We start from the raw sequence: 17,870 nt of genomic DNA, 5'->3' as shown, positions 1-17,870 counted from the left end.
TAATCTCCTTTTTATGTAAGCAGTTGCAGTAAAACTCTCTCCTCCCCACCCGAAGAATGGTGGAAGGTTCCAACATAGTTCACGTTTACTTAACCATTCTGGTAAACAAAACTGTCCTATTAAATTAAAAAAACAATCTATTCATGTATATATCCTAAGGTGAAATGTGACCTATTTTTCAAGAATCTACTGAAGAGTAACAGTGACAGTATTTATTTCTTATTTTGTTCGTCTGTTATATAATGTCTGCAGCAAAGATTTGAGTACAGGGCCTTGTGCTGGATGCTGTGGATGGAGAGATAAGATAGTTCTTGCCTTTGAGGAATTCACAGTAAAGTTAAAATGAATCAAATATCCTTATTATAAATATGCTGTTTAATTTTATATGTCTATTTATGCACACATACACCTATATATACTAACCGTAACCCATTTTAAATCATAAAGTACTAGGATATGGGACATGGAAGAAATAATGTATATCTTACAATGACTATTAGCAGTATCTTGAGACATTATATCTGCTGCAGGAGAACATTGTTGATTAGTTGATTGATTGATAGAAATACTTTTCCTAGGAAAAAATAAAGACTTGGAAGACAGAAGTTGTTAAAGAAGGTCATACTCTAGAAGGATAGGTTTTTATCATTTGTTACAATGAAGATTTTTGGGTTTTTTTCCAGATTTCCCTACTACCTTTACCCAAAACTGTCTGACTTACTACTGGAGTTTTATCTCTTCCCATTCCTTTCTGGTCATGGTGTCCTTTCTGAAAGGGTGACCGTGCCAAACTGTGGCTAGTTGTTGATATTTTAAATGGCATTAGGGAAATTTGTTGGTAGTGTGGCTATCTTTTTCTCTGAACCAAGAAGTAAAAACTTTCCCCCAGTTCTGTAAAAGAGAACAGTCTTACTTAACAGTTATTATATGACCTGTGGCTTTAAGGTTTGAGACATTAGATCCTTATATAACATGTTTATTAATAAACAGGATAAAATACTGTTAATGAGATTGGTAACATGTATGTTGCTACAAAAAATGTATCTCTGGCTTTACAAATGATTTGCATTCTTATTTCCAACTCCAAACTATGATCACAGATGCAGTGTTGATATTAATTTGTATCCCTATTGATATTGAGGATTAAATGTATCTTTTGTTTTATTTTTACCATTTTTTTGTTGAGATATTATTCACATAATGAAAAATGCACTGTTTTCAGGTGATAATACAGAGGTTTTTACTGGTTTTAAAATGTTGTGCCATTAACACCATCATCTAAGCCTAGGATATTTCCATTACCCCCCAAAGAAAATCTGTATCTAGTTAGTCACTCTCAGTTCTTCCTCTTCCCAATTCCCCCTCCCCCAATTTCTGACAATCTGCTTTCTGTATTTGGATTTACCTATTTGGGACATTTCATAAAAATAAAGTGTATTTTTTAAATTTGTTTAGACACTACCAGAAACATCTTTACCAAATTATGCTACAAATTTGAAGGAAAAGAGTTCTTTAGTTTCATCTCTCTATAAAGTTATCCAGGAGCCACAAAGTGAGGTAAGTACTCTCAGAGTTCATCGTGCTAGTAGTTTTCATTTGATTGATTTTTAATTTCTTATTGTGAAAGATATTACATATATTTTAAAAAGTAAGAAAAGTAGAGTTTTAAAACTGTAATATATAGTTTGGAGTGTTTAACTGATTCCTTTTGAGAAATGAATAAAGAGGTAGGAATACTTTATATTCAGAAAAATGGCAGAATTAAAAAAAATTATGATAAAATGAGCTCCAGTGTATCATCTCCCAGGCCAAGAAATAGGATCACCATATTCCAAAGCCATATCTGAACATGCTGCTGCTCATCTTTCTATATATTATGTATGTATGTGTCTGTCTGTCTCTCCGTCTGTGGGGATAACCTTGGAGAGCCTGGGTCACTGCATTCGTTTATTCCATTCAGCAAATATTTGTGTGTCCATTATGTGTTAGCTGCAGTGCTAGGCAACAGAAAATCAAAAATGAGTAGCACACGGCCTGTGTCCCAAAAGAAGAAAGGGAGAAAATAAGTAAATACATACTTTCAGAGCAATGCTTCACTGAGTCTAGATGGATTTGCACACATTTTCCAGATGTAGAAAGTTAAAGGACATTGCAGGCCAAAGGGAATAGTATATGGAGGCCTGAGAAAATGCAAGAAATTTGAGTAGTTAGTAGTTTGGTTCTGGTGGTAAGTTTTTCCCAGCCCTTGCTTTTTCTCTCTGCCTTCCCCTCTCCTGCATTTCCTTTGCATTTTTAGATAGCAAATTTAGTTTGAAAGTGATAAGGTAAACTGTACTCCCAGATTCTGGTGCTTATAAATCCCACCATTCATAGTAGAAATAGATAAGGATTGGAAATGGTGAGGAAAATCAAAATGCATGGCATGCAGATAAAAAAAGCAAATAATCTAGTTTTTAGCCTGATAAATGTGGTAAAGACAGTGTGTATCCTGTATTCTTAAAAAGAAAACTCAGTCTTAAAAAATGTACTCAGAAGTACTTCTCAGATATAACAGTGTGATCTACTTTCGGGCTTCCCTGGTGGCTCAGCTGGTAAAGAATCCGCCTGCAATGTGGGAGACCTGGGTTCGATCCGTGAGTTGGGAAGATCCTCTAGAGGAGGGAACGGCTACCCACTCCAGTATTCTGACCTGGAGAATTCCATGGACTGTGTAGTCCATGGGGGTCACAAAGAGTCTCCTTTTGCTCTTTAGAATATTTTGTATCTTAATGTGGAGATAACAGTATTCCTAAAAAGTTGATATCATTGTCTTTTGGCATTTTTGAAATTTGAAATGTTGATTCTACTTTATTTGAAATCTGGGAAATTTGGTATTTGGATTTTTACAAATAGTACCTTTTCATTATGTGGTTAAATTCATTTGATAAATATTTATTGAATACATATAATGTGTCAGAAATCACTTAGAAATGTACAAAGTAGAACAAATTCTTTATCTTATAGATTAGAACTTATATTCTGGTAGGTGAGATAAACATTAAACACATACCTAAATGTATAATAAAATGTCAATGGTAAAACTATGAAGATAATAAAGCAGAGTAGGGAAGTATGTGTTGGGACTGAGGAGGTGATGGTTGAATTAAGGTCTGAATGAATTAGAGCAAGAAAATAAAACTGGGGGCAAGAGCTTTCCAGAGAGGAAATAGGCTCAAGAAACTGTAAAGAGACAGTTTATGGATAAAGTGAAGTTTCCTTGACTGGTGCTTTTAATTGACTGTAGCGTTAAGATAGGCATAGAATTAGAGGCTAAAATTGCTTAGGTTTGTTAGGAAGCCAGCTGTTTTGTTTTTTTTTTTGGAAAGAGCCACATGGAATCTTTTTGGTGTTCTAAACATAGGGAGCCCAGAGAGAGAAGTCGGTTCACTGGCTACTGGCACCTAAATAGTAGTCCCCTCCAACTTCTCTGTATCTTTTTCCTGCCCATATATTCTCAGTAATTGTTCAATGAAAAAAAATTTGGAATATTCTCTTGTAAATTTACCCAAACTTAGCTTTTCCCATCTTCTTTAGTCATTTAAAGGCATTTCATGGTACATTTCTTATTACCATTAACATTCTCTTAAGATACAGCTTCTTACTTATGAATGGATGATTGTAAAAATTCATTTGTAACTCAGTTGTTATAGAATTCATAATGTATTTCAGAAGGGAAAGAAGGTACATGATGACTAGACTATAGAAGGCCATTTAACACATCAAAATATATTAATACTTGAAGTACAGTTCTCTCTTAATAGTACTATGAAACCTACCCAATCAAGTTTAGAAATGTTTCCTTGAGAAAACACATTAAAAAATTTGAGCAAGACACTAGGAATGCAGCATATTCTAAAGCCCCATTATTTGTCTCAAATATAATCAGGTTAAATAAGTCCAACACTGACTGTGTTTCCCACATTGTATGTTGTCTTATTCTTTTCTGGCATTTTTCAGGTATGTTTATAAAGTAGTTAGAAAGTCTGACCTTCCTGAACTGTGTGATTATTTTTGGTTTTGGTAGCTTCTTTGTCTCAATTTGCTTATGTAGAAAGAATACATTGTCAGGGTAAAGACATTGCACGCTATAATATTGTGGGAATTGAATGGGTTTACATACATGAAAGTACTTTGCAAGTGTAAAACCCGACATAAATATTGGTATTTATCTCTGCTGCTGCTGCTGCTGCTAAGTCGCTTCAGTCATGTCCGACTCTGTGCGACCCCATAGACGGCAGCCCACCAGGCTCCCCTGTCCCTGGGATTCTCCAGGCAAGAACACTGGAGTGGGTTGCCATTTCCTTCTCCAATGCACGAAAGTGAAAAGTGAAAGTGAAGTCGCTCAGTCGTGTCCGACTCTCAGCGACCCCATGGACTGCAGCCTACCAGGCTCCTCCGTCCATGGGATTTTCCAGGCAAGAGTACTGGAGTGGGTTGCCATTTCTTTCTCCAATTTGTCTCTAGTGGTTTGATATACTTAATTTCATCTAATCTTATTGCAGTGTGTAACTGCTACATCCCTTTTGAATCTATCTTCATTTGGTTCTGCTTTCATAAATCAAAACTCTTGTTTTAGATGTTAAATGAATTTAAAAGACTGTTTGGAGTGTTTTGATTAAAATTGGTTATGTGCTAATACAGACTATCAAATAAACTTTCAGCATAAAGTTTTATAAGTTTGCAAATATTTGCTAGACTATATCAATTGATTTAATCAAAGATTTCCTGGGTATTTAGAGATGAGCGATGTCACACCATAATTTACAAGATTATTGGCACTGGTCCACAAAGAAATTTTAAAAACTCCAGTCTGAAAGCTAAACATTCCCATAACAGTCTTTCTTCCACTACCCCCTTCTTCATTCTTCCAAATTAATTCCTACCCTAAAAACTTTTCTCACAGTCTTTGAGTGGCGTTACTTTGCCTCCGACCCTTCTGTTTCCAGTTACTTTTGCCATGCCACAGTGGACACCTGTTGCCCTCTAACAACCATTTTGAGAGTGGAAAAATGTTCTTTAACTGTAAGAAGATAGTATTTCAGTAGGAAAGACCAATTTTGTCTATGTTTATTTCTTTTTTGTCGATGTTTATTGAAGTATATAACTTTTTCTTTACCTTGCATATATAATTCTGAGTTTAACTGTATCAAGTTTACTTTACATATTGAACATTTTTGAAATCAAGGCATCCACTTTAAATCAGTTTTTGTTCATTCCAATTATTTGTAGTAGAAAATCTGTTGCCTAAGTTGATGTAAATCTATTGCCTAAGTTGGGGAACTGAATGAACTCCCATTCACTAAAACTATAATAATACCTTGTTTGAAAAATAGCCCTGTGAATCTCTTGACATATTTGTAAGTGACCTGTGTGTGATTATTGTATATGCTTTAAAGATACACTCATCTCTATTAACTGAATACCTGTGGGGGTGTTGGGAGAAAAATGGTTATCAGTAAGTCCAAATCATGTCTAAAACAAAATGACAGAGGTGTTTAGATTATCTGGGGGCAATTAATCATGGTTACAGTGAGAAACTAGATCTAGGGGCTTTATATTATTCAGTTACTCTACATACCAGTCATTGCAGTCAGATGCTACCTAATTATAAGCTCAGGAAGGCCATGTGACAGTAACTACCTAGGATTCCCATTTCAATTTCTCCAATTCAGTAGCCAGTCATTTGTATATTGGCATGTTTTATCTGGAAGAAAGGATATTAAGGAAGAAAATTTATTTATTTTAGGAAGTTAAAAAGATATAGTTTTAATAACACTACTACTTTAGAGTTACAGAATGTTTTAGACTTTACAGAGTACTTGCATATACACTTAACTTTGCAGTTTGGCCTTTCACTAGAATTCATAGGTTTACTAACTAGCTTAGCTGTGAATAGTCTTGCTGCCAAAATGGAAATGTTTGCATATTTCAGTAATTACCAATCAGGTAAATGCTTTTATGTTTTATATATCAGTGTCATTCAAATATAGTCCAATCCTTCAGTTAATGTTTTGTCTTTCTTCCAGTTGTTGGAACCCGTCTGTCACCAGCTCTTTGAATTCTATCGCAGTGGAGAGGAGCAGTTACTTCGATTTACGCTGCAGTTTCTTCCAGAACTGATTTGGTGCTACCTCGCCGTCTCTGCCAGCAGAAATGTGCACAGCAGTGGATGCATTGAAGCTCTTCTTCTAGGGGTTTACAATTTGGTTTGTATTTAATGGAGTTAACAAAATGTTTTCTGATAAAAGTCAAATATCAGCAAAAATGAATATATAATAGCAACTATTTTCATTTTAGTAGAGCTAATGTTTGTTTTTTATTACATCAGATGACTCATAGCTCATTCTCCCCAAAATAACCTTATGAAGGCTAAAGGCTGTATAGCCATACATACAATTATGTAAATACACATTTTTTACTGATTGGAGACTAAAAATCAGACCATTTAAATTCTTTTATGGAAATATTTGAAAATATCAGTGTTAAATTTTTAATTTTTTAAACTTAAAAGCCACTGTCTATAAATTGTTGTGACCTTCACAAAAAGTTTGGAGAAAAGATTTAAGCTAAGATCTACCACTAATAATTGTGTAAAATCTGGACTGTCTCCAAAGTTCACACCATTGATTTAATATATAGTTTGCATTACTGATAATGTTTGTATATTAAATAGTACAATATTCTAGATACATACTTAAGGTTTGTACTTTTTTAAATGGAAAAATAATTTAAGGGTCATTTTGTAATATGTTTCAGGACTGTGTTAAATGATTTAGAAAGTGGAACTTTTTACATGGAAAAAATCCATGATAATTAAGACAAGACATCTGCATTTCAGCCTTAAAACTACGTTACTTACGTTTTAAGGAGAAGGTTAACTCCTAATGTTTATGAGTAATGAAGTATCATAGTTTAAGATTTTAGTTGACTTTAAAATTCCTTTCTTTTCAGGTCTTTTTTATTTTCACTAACAATTTATGTGTAAAAAATAAACATTGTGAGACATTTTCTTTCACTTTCTTTTGTTTGTAGGAAATAGTTGACAAACAGGGACATAGTAAAGTATTGAGTTTTACGATTCCATCTTTATCCAAACCATCTGTATATCATGAAGTAAGTTACATTTTTATCGACGTAAGTTTATTGGTCCTAAGATTTGCAGTTGCTGTAAATTAGGGTTTGGTTGGTTATTGAGGCGAAAAATTTTATCAGTTTACCAGTACCTTAAAAAGTGTAAAATATCACACAAAGTATTTTGCTAGTCCCAAAGTAAATGGGAAATCAAAATCATTAAGTTTAAACTAAAACCTGATTGTAAAAGATCTAAAGATCTATTAAAAGTATTAATTTTGAATATTTTTACCTTTATCTGACAGATAAGATTAGATTTTATGTGTGTGTGTGAATTATTTATTTCTGGGGTAGAATTTTTGAAGTTAAACTATTTTGTATTTCTATTTGTGGTTTGTTTTTAGTTATTTGTTAAATCTTTGAGCAGAATACTTAGTAGGCAATCTGAATATTTCTAAGATATATGATGTTTATAGCAGTAATTCTAAATATATATATATTGGTATATATATTCTAAATACCACACCTTAAACAGAATGGCTTTTTCTTTATTCACGTGTCTTGTCTTTAGCCTTCCAGCATTGGGTCCATGGCTCTGACGGAGAGTGCCCTATCTCAGCATGGTTTGTCAAAAGTTGTGTACAGTGGACCTCACCCCCAAAGAGAGATGCTGACAGCACAGAATAGGTATACTGTGGAGACATAACCTACTATTCTACCATGCTGACTTCTAAAGAAATTATTTCAGTAGATTTATAAATAATATTTAATGAGTTGTGTATAACAAGTTTTAAAATGTTGAGTCATTTCATACAAGAGAGACACCCCATCTTCCCTATTTGTCAGTTACACTTTGCTTCAGATGTCATCTGAAGCATTTAATTTTTAGGGTAATTTTCGTATGACTGTTACTTTTTCCTTTTGGTTTTGTATTGTTGTTGGTGTGATTATATTGGACAGGTCTGTTCTGTAACTCAATATCCCTCCCCAGTGCTTGCTTAATTATAGTTGACTTCTTGGAATTCTCAAGATTTGTAAATACTCTTTTGGTTTGTTTTTAGGTTTGAAGTGTTGACATTCCTTTTGTTGTGTTACAATGCTGCCTTAACCTATATGCCCCGTGTTTCTCTTCAATCACTGTGTCAAATTTGTTCAAGGTAAATTCAAATATTTTTAGTGTTGAAATATATGAATCTAGTATTGCTTGTTTGTTACATATCTGCGTTATTTTTTGTTTAATCATTTGTTTGAAACACTAAATAATTAATATGGAGCTCCACTTAGTCAACATACAGAAAGCTCCCTAAAGACACAATGAAGTCACAAAAAACACAACAAAGAGGGTAAAACTGAATAACAATTCAATGGAAAATTTTGATGAGAAAAGGCTTATACCATATAATTAAAAGTATGGAACTGTTATGACCTTTCAGTTTTTGACATGGTTTCTGTTTTGTTTGCTTTTTATCTGTCTATCTTATCTAGTTAGTTATTTTTATTGTGTTCTAATTTGGTACCAAGAAATAAGTAAGAGATACTGGTTTTTAAACTTTTCTTGTTAAAAAAAAATTTAGCCAAGATCTTGGTTAAGTAAATTATGATAATTGTTGGGTATTAATATATGCAAATATTTAAGAATTCTGATTTAAAAGAGTATTTAATGATAGTGTATATGTGTTGTGGTCCTTTAATGGACCGGAACTTGGGGGTACAGAGTCGACCGATAAGAAAAAAAGGAAGAAAAGAGGCTGATATTCCCTGGTTTACACAGTATGCCAATATAACTCTAGGACAAAGAGCTAGCACCGTCTACGTAGGCTCAGGGCGCCCTCTCGAAGAGTTCTTGAAAGCCCGGGCAAATAAGTAGACATGGTGGACACCTGTGCTCCGTGGAAACAGCCTGAAATGGAGAGAGCGAGAGAGCGAGAGAGAGAGAGAGAGAGAGAGAGAGAGAGAGAGAATGAGGAAAATGAGGAAAGACATGGTGACCATTGCTCTGATGGTACAAAGGCATTTATTCAACATATTGTGGGCATATATATACTCTCTTACCAGATAGCCCTTTTTAGCAGAGATAGGGATCAAAAGTCTAACAAGTCATCTAGAAAGCCGGAGGTTAGAATTATTCTCTAAAGAGGGGGTTGTAACAGTTACTTTACATATCAGAAAGGATGAGACTTGTAAATGGCTGCTGTTCACCATATGGAATTTCCATATGAATGAGATACATGAATTTCTATTATCCCCGAAAGCCGGCTTGCCAGCTCTCTGGCACCTGTATTCAGGTGCTGTTAAGGAACATAGAATTCATGCAAGACGGAAAACAGCACACAGGAAGCCTCCTATTAAATGTATCCTGACATATATGGTGTGATTTCAACATTGACTGAATATGACCAGAGTATTAACAGTAGTTATGTCTACTTGGTGGAGTTATAGTTTATTTTCATTTTTTTCCTGTGTGATTTTCTGTCTTTCTCTAAATTTTCTGTGTTGAACATGTTACCTTTTTTTGGCTGTGCTGTGAGGCTTGTGAGATCTTAGTTCCCCATTCAGGACTGAACCCATGCCCTCAGCAGTGAAAGTACCAAGTCCTAACCACTGAACCACTAGGAAGACCCTGCCTTTTTTTTTTTTTTAAGAAAAACAAGACAGAGAAAATGCCCTTTGTAATTCAAGTAAATAAGGGAAAATATAGAATTCAGGAACTTGTAAAATAATTTTAGATTTGGCAAACTTACTTAGAAAATGTAGCTTTGGGAAGTTAATAAAAGGGAGGGTGCATAGAGGAATACTTAAAGTCAAAACAAAACAAACAAAAACCATAAATTGATTCTGTTGAATAGGATAGAAAATCATGCAGGTCAAGAGGGAGAGGGAGGTAACAAGGCAGGGGGCTTATTAGAGATAGAGAAGCAGAGAGCCGTTCAGCTGTTTCCTGAAGTGAAGCATAACTTCATTGCCTGCCCCTTGGAGGATGGTACCAATGTGCCATCACTCTCAATTACTGACTCTTCCTAATATGTTTCTTGTTTTAAATATTTTAAAGACAGAAGTGCCCAGGGTTTTTGAATTTCACAGATCTATAAAATTTCAGAAAAGCTGAAGTGGGTATTTACATGGTGTTGCCAACTTTTTCTTTTGTCAAGTCATTGTGGTATAAATATCTTCCATCAACATTATTTAATGAAAGGAGAATATTTTTACAGCCAAAAGGGGTAGAGTGGAAGGGAAGGACAACAGTTTATAAGTTAAAAGTGCGATGTTTAGCACTTCTCATTTCTCATTTCAGTATGGTCCAGTGAAAATGTTACACACTAAAATGAGTGTAAGAACCAACACTTCAGAAACATTGACTTAAGGAGTAACTCAATACTGGAACTTTCACTTTTAGAACTTAAAACACACTACTCTAAAGCAGTGTCTTAAGTGGTGGGACCCAGGGATGTGTGTATGTGTGCACGTGTGTGTGTGCATACAGATGTTTTACTACAGCTTCCTAAATAAGATCCACTGTTGATGTTTTACCAAAATTACTGATGACAAAGTTAGGGAAAAAAATGTGTTGCTGGTCCTGTGTAACTCCAATGGACTGTTTTCTAATATAATTACTTTTATCTTGTGGGTAGAAAATAGCTAGTATATCAAGTTTACCTAACCAGGAAATTAGATAACCTTTTTTAAGAATACAAGTAGGGGCTGATTTTGAAAACAAAGAGAAACACAGATTACTTTAAAACTATCTACAGGATACTGACCAAAGAATATTTTATTAGAAACGTATTAGATTAACTCTGTGCCACAAGAAAACTCATATGTATATTCACCAGCTATAAGAAAATGAAGGAGGAAAGAGATTTATGTAGTTCAAAAGACTTAAAACTATTTAACAATGCTAACTCTTAAGGCACAGAACATTCATAATAGGATCTCTATCAGTCATATCATTTCCATTTTTTTAGTTTGCTTTTGTTTTTGTTTTAGAGTCTCTGTTATTGTATGATTTCAAATCTGTTTCTCTTAATTCCTCATTTCCTTAATCATTTATCAAATATTCTAATTAAGGTGTACATTTTTTAAAGATGTATAGATAAAAGTTAGAAAGCACTAGTATGGGCTTCCCTCGTGGCTTAGACAGTAAAGAATCCACCTGCAATGCGGGAGACCTGGGTTCAATCCCTGGGTTGGGAAGATCCCCTGGAGGAGGGCATGGAAACCCATTCCAGTATTCTTGCCTGGAGAATCCCCATTGATAGAGGAGCCTGGCAGGCTACATTTACAGTCCATGGCATTGCCGAGTCAGACACAACTGAGCGACTAAGCACACAGTATCTAATCAAGCAAAGCCTATTCTATAGCTAGGGAAGGGAAATTGGTTATAGAACTGAGGGGATAAATAAGCTTTAAGTGATTATGATAGTTAAAGTATAAGAGCCTCCTGTTGATCTTAGTCCTGACGCAGATTTTCCTGAAGAATAAAATAAAGTGATCACACTGTGCTATGGCTAATCAAGTCGTCTTGGCCCTGTGGCAGTTGTTTCAGATTGCTGCTTAGTTTGGTTGTTGTTGATGATTATGCAAAATGATTGACTAGGCTATCTAGGAGGACAGATTCATGATACAGCCATAAGAATTTCTTGGAATATATAAGCTAGGTTCAGTGACAGATGTGTTCCATCCTATTTTTAACCTTCTGATTATAATGAGTTGTGGAATTAAAATAATCCTGGACACTTCCCACCCTCCACTTATCTATTCTGCTGGGCAAAAATCTGTTCAGTTAATAATAAGCTTTGCTTCTTGATTCAGATTGATGGCCAGTTTGATGCCTGCGTTTTCCTCATATGTAGTGTGCACAGACCACTGGAAGAGGAGATCTGAAAGGAGGGCTAGACTGAGCTAGATTGAATGAGTTTTAGTCCACAAGTTTTTATCTTCCACTAGTACTAAATATTACATTGTTGTTGTTTAGTTGCTAAGTCATGTCTAGCTCTTTTGCGACCTTATGGGCTGTAGCCCGCCAGGTTCCTCTGTCCATCAATTTCCCAGGCAAGAATACTAGAATGAGTTGCTATGTCCTTCTCCAGGGGATCTTCCCGACCCAGGGATCTAACCTACATCTCCTTCATTGCAGAAGAGTTCTTTACCACTGAGCCACCAGGGAAGCCCAAATAGTACATATGACCCTCCTAAAAGCAACATAGCCACCAATTCTACAGATAAGTTTTATTAGTATATTCCTAAGTCTTGTAAATTTGCGAAAATATTTTTCTTTTTTTTGAGCATCTCTTTTAATACAAGTGTGTTTAATTAATGGCTTATCTTGCCTTTTGATGTTGAGTATAAATATTAAATATGAAACTATACTAAGCTATAAGTTAAATTCTCCCCCATTGTCTAAGCAACTGTCCTGATTTTGTTCACTTGGTGAGTCACCTCACTGGGTAACTTGAATATGTACTGCTAGGGATTCTTGATCTGTGTGTTTTTTCCTGTATGAACATTCCTCATTTCTAAGTCAGCCTTCTGATCACCCAATAGGTTTCTTCTTGTTTGCTGTTAAGGACACCTTTGTGGAAAGAAACCATCCTGTGGATTAATTTTTGTGACTGATAAGAAGAGAGAGAGGGAGGACAGGCTCCTAGCACAGTGTATGCCACTTTGCTATCATTCAGTAAAGGACAGCTATTATGTATTGTGCCCCAGTGATGAACACACATTTTCACTATAGATGCACAGATGCTCTTTCTTTTTTCCCACCTGTTTGAAGTTAAAATTCGTTCTAGAGTATACCTTATACTAGGTCATTCCTTGTTGAAGGAACCTACAGTTGACTTTTCACTGCTTATTATTTAATTTGTAAACCTTTCTACCTTTATAAATCTTCTTCATCCTTCCTTTACAACCCATTTGAAATAATTTTTCCTCCAACAACTTCAGTACTAGTTTTGTATATGGTATTCTCTTTAGGAAAATGAGAGAAGATGCAGCCTTTACTAGGCTCCTAATTTCAAAGAGCAGAAGCATGAGAAAAGAAAAGTGCTCATTGCTGTATAGGTAATTCTTCCATTTTCTCTTTTCTCCCTTATTCTTCCACTTTGCTGCTTTCCTGGCCTTCTCCTCACCTCCACTCTCCTCACTATTTAAAAAGCAGAGCAGAAAAGGAAGAGGGTTTGAAATTGGTTAGTTTTATGTCATGGTATGTGTATTATCCAAATAGATATGGAATAGAACTGGACGGAATTTTAAATATTTCTCAAGTTAAAAAATAGAAAAATTATTGTTTCCCTTTTTTTCCAACTAATTTCTACTCACTGGTCTGATGGTATAATGATGGTAGTTAATCTATTTTTTTTTCCTACTTTAAGTTCTCAATAAATAGTCTCTCCAGTCAGTCCCACTGGAAATGGACTTTCTAATCATTTTGTTGTTTGTAATTCAGTATATTGACAACAATCTCACAAGTTTTCTTTCAGTCTAAGAATGAGATAGTAGTGTCTCTCAACAGAGAATGAGAATCATGGCAGTAATTTCCCTCACTTACAAATTGATACTTAGATCTTCTCCCCAAAATATGTTGACAAAACATGCCTTCCAAAAGGAATTTAATTTTATCATGGTTTATGAATTTGGGAGGTATCTATATGTGACCATGTTGTTGTTGTTTAGTCACTCAGTCGTGTCCAACTCTTTGGCAACCCCGTGGACTGTAGCCCACCAGGCTCCTCTGTCCATGGGATTTTCCAGGCAAGAATACTGGAGGGGGCTGCCATTTCCTTCTCCAGGGAATCTTCCTGATCCAGGGATCAAACTTACATCTCCTGCATTGGCAGGTGGATTCTTTACCATTGAACCACCAGGGAAGCCCATATGTGACCATAGAATAAGTTTAATACCACAGTAGGGATTAGGTCACTTAGCTGCTCTTTTGTAAGGTCGAGTTCTTATGTTTTGGATTTGTAAAGGGAAATCAGATAACTTCAGGATAACCCTCTAATGATTAGAGGAGTCAAGCATTCATGTGACATGTAGCTTTATTGTTGGTTTTTGATTTGTTATATATCTTGTGTAAATTCAGTGAAAATAAAATGAAATCTAAGCAAAAAGAGTATCTTTGAAGAGAGCAATCAGAGTACTGAAGAGTAAATCAGAATTCTTAAGTATTAAAAAAAAAAGAAGAATGGAGAAGAGAAAGTAAAGAGATGTCATTATCAGTTAATGCTGCAGCTATTAGGACTAGATTATTTTGGATGTCGCTCAATGTCACCTCCTTGGAGAGATCTTCCATTATCATCTTTTCTATAGTAGCACTTTCCCACCCACCCCAGTTTATTTCCTTGTAGTGCTTATAACACTGTTATTATCTTGTTTGTTCATTTGGTATAGCCTGTCAACTGCTGGAATATCATGAGGTCAGGAACTTTGGTTTTTTTCACTGCTGTCTGCTCAGAGTTCAAGAGAAAGGCCTGGCATACAGTAAAATTTAGTAACTATTAGTTCAGTAAATGAATGAAAGATGATCTCTTCCACTTGAGATTTGTGATCCGATAAGTACAGTTACAATTAAAGGAAATAATTCAGTTTTAATTTTTGCAAAATCTTTCATTGATAAATGAAAAATTCTTGAAGTCACTTGCAACAGTTGGGGTAAAGTTTTAATAGCTATTAAAAACTATCAGCTAAAAAACGAACAAAAACCCCTAATGGCTATGATCTGAATGTTTGTGTTCCCACCCACCCCCAGATTCTTATGTTGAAATCTTAATGTCCAATGTGATGGTACTAGGAGGTTGGGCCTTTGAGAGTTACCTTGGTCATTCATGAGGATTCCTCATGAATGGGGTTAATATTCTTTGCCAAGAGATACCACAGATCTCCCCCTCCCCTTCTGTCATGTGAGGATATGGCAAGAAGTCTGCAGCCTTGAAGAGGGCCCTCAACTGACCATGCTGGCACCCTAATCTTGTGATTTTAGCCTCCAGAACTATGAGAAATAAATTTCTGTTGTTCATAAGCCACTCAGTCTGTTGTATTTTGTTATAGCAGCCCAAACGGACTAAGACACTAACTGTCTGCATTTCTGAATAAAGAAGTAAATAAACCCTCTAATACGTGACTGCTTATCTCCTCTGGTAGCTAGTAGAGAAAATGAGAGGACCTAGATTTATATATCTTGCGTGAATTGAGAGATCTGGCTGTCTAGTTCTTACCTAAAGTAAATTTAACAGTTGATTGACCATCCTAGAGCCAAGGCAAGGTTGTTTTTTTAAAAAAAAAACAACTGTGTAATAATAACAGTAAATGATTTCTGACCATAGTTTCTTTTCTAAACCATATACTTTTCCCCCTGATTTCTAGACCTATGTATCTGATTCAGTAAACATCTTAATTAAAATGTCCCATAAATACCTTATGAAAGTTAGAATTCTTTCTCTTGTTACTGACTGATATCTGCATAAAACTGCATTATATCATTGGGAAAGTTTTTGGCTCCTAGTACTTAGAGAAGACTTCTGAAAGTCCCTTGGACAGCAAGGAGATCAAACCAGTCAATCTTAAGGGAAATCAACCCTGAATATCTGTTGAAAGGACTGATGCTGAAGCTGAAGCTTCAGTATTTTGGTCATCTGATGAGAACAGCTGATGTATTGGAAAAGACTCTGATGCTGGGAAAGATTGAGGGCAGAAGGAGAAGAGGGCATCAGAGGATGAGATGGCTGGATGGCATCACCGATGCAATGGGCATGAACTTGGGCAAACTTCGGGCGATGGTGAGGGACAGGGAGGCCTGGTGTGCTGCCGTCCATGAGATTGCAATGAGTCGGACATGACTGGGGGACTGAACAACAACAACTTGGGAAAAGCAGAGATGGAACTGACCTCAGGGTCAACTAGATTCAGAGGCTCAAATGATGTTAGGTTATCATCTGTTGGCATTGTACATTTTTTTTCTGACGATAGGCTTCTTTCGTGTGGTAAAAGCAGTGACCACAGGCAGCTAAAAACTAACATTGTCTACCTTTAGTGAACCAGAAAAAAGAACGTCTCTCCAAGGTTCACTGTGAAAAACAGTCCAGCCAAAGTTTCTAATCATGCTGTCTGAGGCTTGAATAAACCCTTCTAGGACCAAGTTGTGTAGCAGTATTATTGGAAGAATACTGTATGTATCAGTTTAAATATTGGTTTGACTGTTTTAACAGAAATAACGGTAACTTAAAGAAAGTAGCTATTCATTTTCTTTCACATAAAATCCCAAGCTAATAGATGGTGTGAGGGCAGATTGGCTCTGCTTCTAAAGTGCTCGTGCGCCTACATTCTCTCCGGTGTCCCTCTTGTCTGTATGATGATGGATCACTGCTATTACATCTGCCTTCTATCCTGAAAGTAGGAGAGAATGGAAGGCAAGCAGCTGCTTTTTAAGGGTACAACCCAGAAGTTGCACCATTTCAGTTAACAAACTATTGTCTAGAACTAGTCACATGATCAGACTTAAATGCTAAGAAGGCTAGAGAATATGGGGTCCATCAGGTGGCCATTGTTCTAGCTAACACTGGTTGGGGAGTGTGGAGGGGTGTGTGCCTTTATATATGTTATTAGAAGGAAGAAGGGAAAAATAGATCTTAGAGTAGCAATCTCTTGTCACGGGCAGTTTTATTGGCAGCCTCACCGTAATCACATGGCTATACTTGATTTTATAGGGGAAGATTAGTTCCTAAAGGTAAGAGGGATAGAGGGATTATTAATGGAAGATATTGGAGGTGGAAGAGAGAACATGACAGACAAAAGTGACACCTGTATCATATACCTAAAAATAAACATATCTGAAACTTAGCATCATCCAAAACAGTATGTGATATTTGTCCAAATTGATTTAATGGCTGCCAGCCAGTCAGCTATCCAGACTAAATGTAGGGCTAATTACACGCTTCTCTTATTCTTTCCTTCTTAGTTCCTGTTGATACTTAATTGATGTGACTTCAGTCCCACCGATTCTCCTTCTCCCCCTAATTACTTCTTTAGTTCAGGCTCCATTCCTCTCACTCATGGGATATTTGGACACTCTCCTCTCTAGTCTCCCAAGATAGCCTGAGTGATATCAAAAGACCAATCTGATCATGTCAAACCCTTGCTTAAAACAACAAAACAAAAATCTTAGTTGCTTCCCATTGCCTTCATGATAAAGTGCAGCAGGTTGTAGAATACTCTGACTCCTGAGTAGCTTCTCTTACTTTTCAGTGTCCTAGCATTCCATTCCTACTAAAATTCTACCAGTCTCCTCCATATCATACTGTTTCATCTTTCTCTGATTTTGCCCTTTACTCTATTTTCACCTAGGGCTTCCCTGGTGGCTCAGTGGTAAAGAATCTGCCTCTAATGCCAGAGACATGGGTTCAGTCCCTGGGTTGGGAAGATCCCCTGGAGAAGGAAATGGCAACCCACTTCAGTATTCTTTCCTGGGAGATCCAAATACCGCTTTTTCTTCAAGGGGCTTCCCTGGTGGCTCAGATAATAAAGAATCCGCCTGCAATGGCAGACTTGAGTTCAGTCCCTGAGTTGGGAAGATCCCCTGGATGAGGGCACAGCAACCAGTGTAGTATTCTTGCCTGGGGAATCCCCATGGACAGAGGAACCTGGCAGGCTGCAGTCCATGGGATCACAAAGAATTGGACGTGACTGAGCAACTAAGCACATACGTAGTTCAAAGAAATCTCTTTCTGGGATGCTTCCTCTGACCCTCTGCTTCTTCCACAAGCACTTAC

At 36.2% G+C, this 17,870-nt stretch overlaps 1 protein-coding gene across 16 annotated transcripts in view; it reads left to right on the top strand.

Annotated features, from left to right (window-relative positions):
- HYCC1 (hyccin PI4KA lipid kinase complex subunit 1) overlaps window positions 1-17,870 on the top strand; it is a 112,374-nt gene that overhangs the window by 44,720 nt on the left and 49,784 nt on the right. For 14 of the 16 annotated variants that reach the window (XR_014067428.1, XR_014067430.1, XR_014067434.1 and 11 more), the window contains 5 exons: window positions 1,456-1,557; window positions 6,066-6,245; window positions 7,072-7,152; window positions 7,682-7,797; window positions 8,172-8,267. Coding sequence is in view for 8 of the 16 variants with exons in the window: in XM_081536405.1 (XP_081392531.1) it covers window positions 1,456-1,557; window positions 6,066-6,245; window positions 7,072-7,152; window positions 7,682-7,797; window positions 8,172-8,267 (575 nt within the window). In the remaining 8 variants the exon portion in view is untranslated. The remainder of the gene's footprint in view (window positions 1-1,455; window positions 1,558-6,065; window positions 6,246-7,071; window positions 7,153-7,681; window positions 7,798-8,171; window positions 8,268-17,870) is intronic. The other 2 variants (XM_081536412.1, XM_081536408.1) reach the window with 1 other exon arrangement.

This window comes from Giraffa tippelskirchi, chromosome 10 (assembly GCF_054371585.1).
Source record: "Giraffa tippelskirchi isolate mGirTip1 chromosome 10, T2T-mGirTip1v1.2.pri, whole genome shotgun sequence".
In the NCBI taxonomy this organism is placed as follows: Eukaryota; Metazoa; Chordata; class Mammalia; order Artiodactyla; family Giraffidae; genus Giraffa; species Giraffa tippelskirchi.
Note: the sequence above shows the minus strand (reverse complement) of the source record. Positions and strands in the feature narration are given on the sequence as shown.